The sequence below is a fragment of the Mustela putorius genome, unplaced genomic scaffold (genome assembly GCF_011764305.1).
Source record: "Mustela putorius furo isolate JIRA1106 unplaced genomic scaffold, ASM1176430v1.1 tig00003974_pilon_pilon_pilon, whole genome shotgun sequence".
NCBI classification, from domain to species: domain Eukaryota; kingdom Metazoa; phylum Chordata; class Mammalia; order Carnivora; family Mustelidae; genus Mustela; species Mustela putorius.
Window position 1 is genome coordinate 1,261,219 of NW_025422117.1, and position 3,782 is coordinate 1,265,000.

At 57.4% G+C, this 3,782-nt stretch overlaps 1 protein-coding gene across 1 annotated transcript in view; it reads left to right on the forward strand.

The window, feature by feature from the left end:
- The first annotated feature begins 1,099 nt into the window (after positions 1–1,099).
- The window catches only part of SOX21 (SRY-box transcription factor 21), a 7,506-nt gene continuing 4,823 nt past the window's right edge, over positions 1,100–3,782 (forward strand). Inside the window, exon 1 of the mRNA XM_045070888.1 lies at positions 1,100–3,782. This exon is cut by the window's right edge and continues 4,823 nt beyond it. Within this exon, the coding sequence (XP_044926823.1) occupies positions 1,131–1,961 (831 nt within the window). The 5' untranslated portion in view covers positions 1,100–1,130 and the 3' untranslated portion in view covers positions 1,962–3,782.

The window sequence follows — 3,782 nt, forward strand, 5'->3', positions numbered from 1 at the left end:
GGGCGAGCGCGCCGGCGCAGGAAACTTGGTTGAAGTTAGTTGCAAGTGCCGGGCGGCGGCCGGGAGGAGCCAGGAGGGGACGCGGCCCGGAGCCGGCCCGCCGCGCCGCGCCGCACCGCGGCAGCGCCGCCCTCCACGCCCGGCGCTCTCCGGGAGCCCGAGTCGGCCGGTGCCCCTGGAGGAGCTCAGAGCGAGCGGAGCCGGCATGGCCCGGGGGACTACGGGACGCGGCGCCTCGGCGAGCCGGAAGGATTTCCCCTGAGGCCCAGCGACCCCAGGCTTGCTCAAGCCTCCAGCCTCCTTCCCGGACCGGCAGCGGGAGAGGAAGACCCGCGAGGCAGGTGCTGGGGCGGCAGACGTCTTCCCCGCCCCGAGCCCCCAGCCGATCGGGGTGGGGGGGATTCCCGCCGGCGAGCCCTGCCGCGAGTCAGGAAGACCGGCCGGCGCTGCTGTATTTGTATTTATAACCGTTGCTGAGCTCTGCGTTCCCTCGCTGCGCCCGGACCCTCCTCCGCCTCCCCCTCCTCTTCCTCCTCCGGGGCCACCTCCCCTCCTTCCCCACCCCCATCTGCTACTGTCAAATGAGAAAGTCACCGAGGAGAACCCAAACACTCCAGCCGCCGAGGGCCCCCTTTGGCACTTGGCAGCACGCGGCGGCGGGCTCCTCGGCTCAACTTGGTGGGGTCCTCGCGACGCAACTTTCCGAGCTGCGCGGCGTTTGAGAGAGAAAAGACCGAGGACGAGGAGAGTTCTGCGGGGCCGCGACTACCTGCGGGGAGTTCGCGAGCCGACGCAGCCGGAGAGGAAGGACAAAAAGAAAGCAAAGGGCCCACTGCCACCGTGGGGTGGGGGCAGCGCCGAGAAGTTCCTGTGCCCCCGAGAGGATCTTCCCGGGCGCCCGGCGGGAGAGACCAGGGAGGCCCGGGGCGCGGCGCGGCCCTGGGCTCAGCCCCCAGCCCCCTCTCCCCGGGCGGGAGCGACGCCGGGGCGCGAAGCTGGGCGCGGCGAGCGCGGGCCGGCCGAACGGGTCCCCGCGGACAGCCAACATTGATTTCCTCCGGGCGGAGGGCGACGGCCCGGGCGGCGGCGGCGGCGGCGGCGGCGGGCTGCAGCCGCGGCACGGCGAGAGCATGTCCAAGCCGGTGGACCACGTCAAGCGGCCCATGAACGCCTTCATGGTGTGGTCGCGGGCTCAGCGGCGCAAGATGGCCCAGGAAAACCCCAAGATGCACAACTCGGAGATCAGCAAGCGCCTGGGCGCCGAGTGGAAGCTGCTCACCGAGTCGGAGAAGCGGCCGTTCATCGACGAGGCGAAGCGCCTGCGCGCCATGCACATGAAGGAGCACCCCGACTACAAGTACCGGCCGCGGCGCAAGCCCAAGACGCTGCTCAAGAAGGACAAGTTCGCCTTCCCGGTGCCCTACGGCCTGGGCGGCGTGGCCGACGCCGAGCACCCGGCGCTCAAGGCGGGCGCCGGGCTGCACGCGGGCGCGGGCGGCGGCCTGGTGCCCGAATCGCTGCTCGCCAACCCCGAGAAGGCGGCCGCCGCGGCCGCCGCCGCCGCCGCGCGCGTCTTCTTCCCGCAGTCGGCCGCCGCCGCCGCCGCGGCCGCCGCCGCCGCGGCCGCCGGCAGCCCCTACTCGCTGCTCGACTTGGGCTCCAAGATGGCAGAGATCTCGTCGTCGTCGTCCGGCCTCCCGTACGCGTCGTCGCTGGGCTACCCGACCGCGGGCGCCGGCGCCTTCCACGGCGCGGCGGCGGCGGCTGCAGCGGCGGCGGCGGCCGCCGGGGGGCACACGCACTCGCACCCCAGCCCGGGTAACCCGGGCTACATGATCCCGTGCAACTGCAGCGCGTGGCCCAGCCCCGGGCTGCAGCCGCCGCTCGCCTACATCCTGCTGCCGGGCATGGGCAAGCCTCAGCTGGACCCCTACCCCGCGGCCTACGCCGCCGCGCTATGACCCCGCGGGGCCGCCTCGCGAGGACCGGTGTGCGCACGTGTACATATGTATAGGTACGAGCTCCGCGGCCTCCCCGTGCGCCCTCCCGCGACGGGGGCCCCGGGTTGTATGTACATAAGATGTATAGGTGCAGGCAGAGGCGGAGATGCCAGTCGGGGCGCGAGTGGCAGAGCGCGCGCGTGCTCGGGCGAGTGTGCGTGTGGATTCACAGGATCATTTCAGACCCGCACTTCGGCAGCCCACTTTAAGGAGGGCGGTTGTATCCGACAGCAGTTGATGTTTGCTTTGCACTTCGGAACCTGTTGCGTTTGGGCCCAAGGAGGTGGAGGAGTAACTTTTTTTTTGACATGTTGGGCTTTCCAGTTTTGTTTGTTGGAAGTTAATTGTCGGTTTTGTTTTTGTTTCTCATTATCTTGTTTTTTTTTTGTTTTTGTTTTTGTTTTTTTTTGTGGGGGGGCTATCCCCCTCCTGGTCTGTGTCGCATGCACTCTGTTCAAGTGTTAGGTCTGAAATGGCTGGCACACGGGAAAAGCTGATCTGTGTCATTAGTTTCTCAGAGCGATACGGCTCTGAGCGGCCTTGCTCCCTATTTGTACTTTTTGACTTTGCAAATCTCTGTTCTCTCAAGCAGAACTCACAGACCGGATCCATTCTTGACCAGTGACCGGCTCCAATCTGGCCTTTTGTATGTGAGATGATCACGCTTTCTTTTGTTTATCACGTCATATGCAAATGAGAGCGAGAGCTCTTAAGAGCAAGGAATGCAAACAAGAAATCTGTGCGAGATGAAAAGTTGTCAATTCGATTTTATACCTTAAAACAACAACAACAACAGCTGATAAGTCTCCCTGAGTCCACTTGCTCGGATTTCTGACACAGTTTACAGAAAGATAAAAGGCACTGTTCCTATTTTCCCCTTATGGCTGAGTTCACCTTAAGATTGTAAATGTGTATATGTCCGTGAAAACATGGAGTCTGAAAATGTGTTATTTGCGTTGCCCTAAATTTGAGTCGGTTTTAGACTCTAAAGCATTTTGAGCAAATGTCAAAGTTAACTTTTAAAAATTGCGGGACTATTTCAGAATCGCAATTTTATCTAAGATTAAATCAGACTTTTTTCGTCTGAGTGGCAATGATATATTTATTATTTAGCAAAACTGGAAAGAAAAACAGAATTGTTTGACAGATGTCTCTGATTTTCAGCTAGCATTTCTTCACCAACTTGAACCGCTTAAATGTGTTTTGGAGTTCCTTCCCTAATTAGCTTATTTTTTAGATTACCTGCAATTCATTTGCAAATTATGATAAAACACATTTTAGAGAAAAGAACCTCAACTATAGCTTTTTGTTTCTTTTTAAATGTATATATTTTTGACTAATGTTTGTGAATGAAGTTGGCTAACATGTATTTAGTTTCATTTTGACTTTATGTAATATAAAGTTTTAAAAAGTTTAAGTATTGGTTTTAACCTTTATGTGTAAATGGTTTTCTTGTGTGATCTTCTAATTTAATATTAGACGTCTAAACTATATCTGTAAATTAGAATCCGACTATCACTCTGTTCATTTTTTTTGAACAAAGAGTTTAAATAAAGCCTGAACCAGGGAAAAGAGAAAATCCTCTATTTCTTGTTGAGTTCCTAACAAGATTTTTATCTGAATTGCCCTTACGTGCCTGGTCCAGGTGAAGTGTAAGGTATCCTCCAAAGGCAGCCTTTGTTTCACTTTTGAATAGATTTACTAGGAAATCTAAATCAAGCCATTGTTATTCAGAGCCAAAAACCTGATTTATCACATTTTTAATCGTGAATAGGAAAGAAG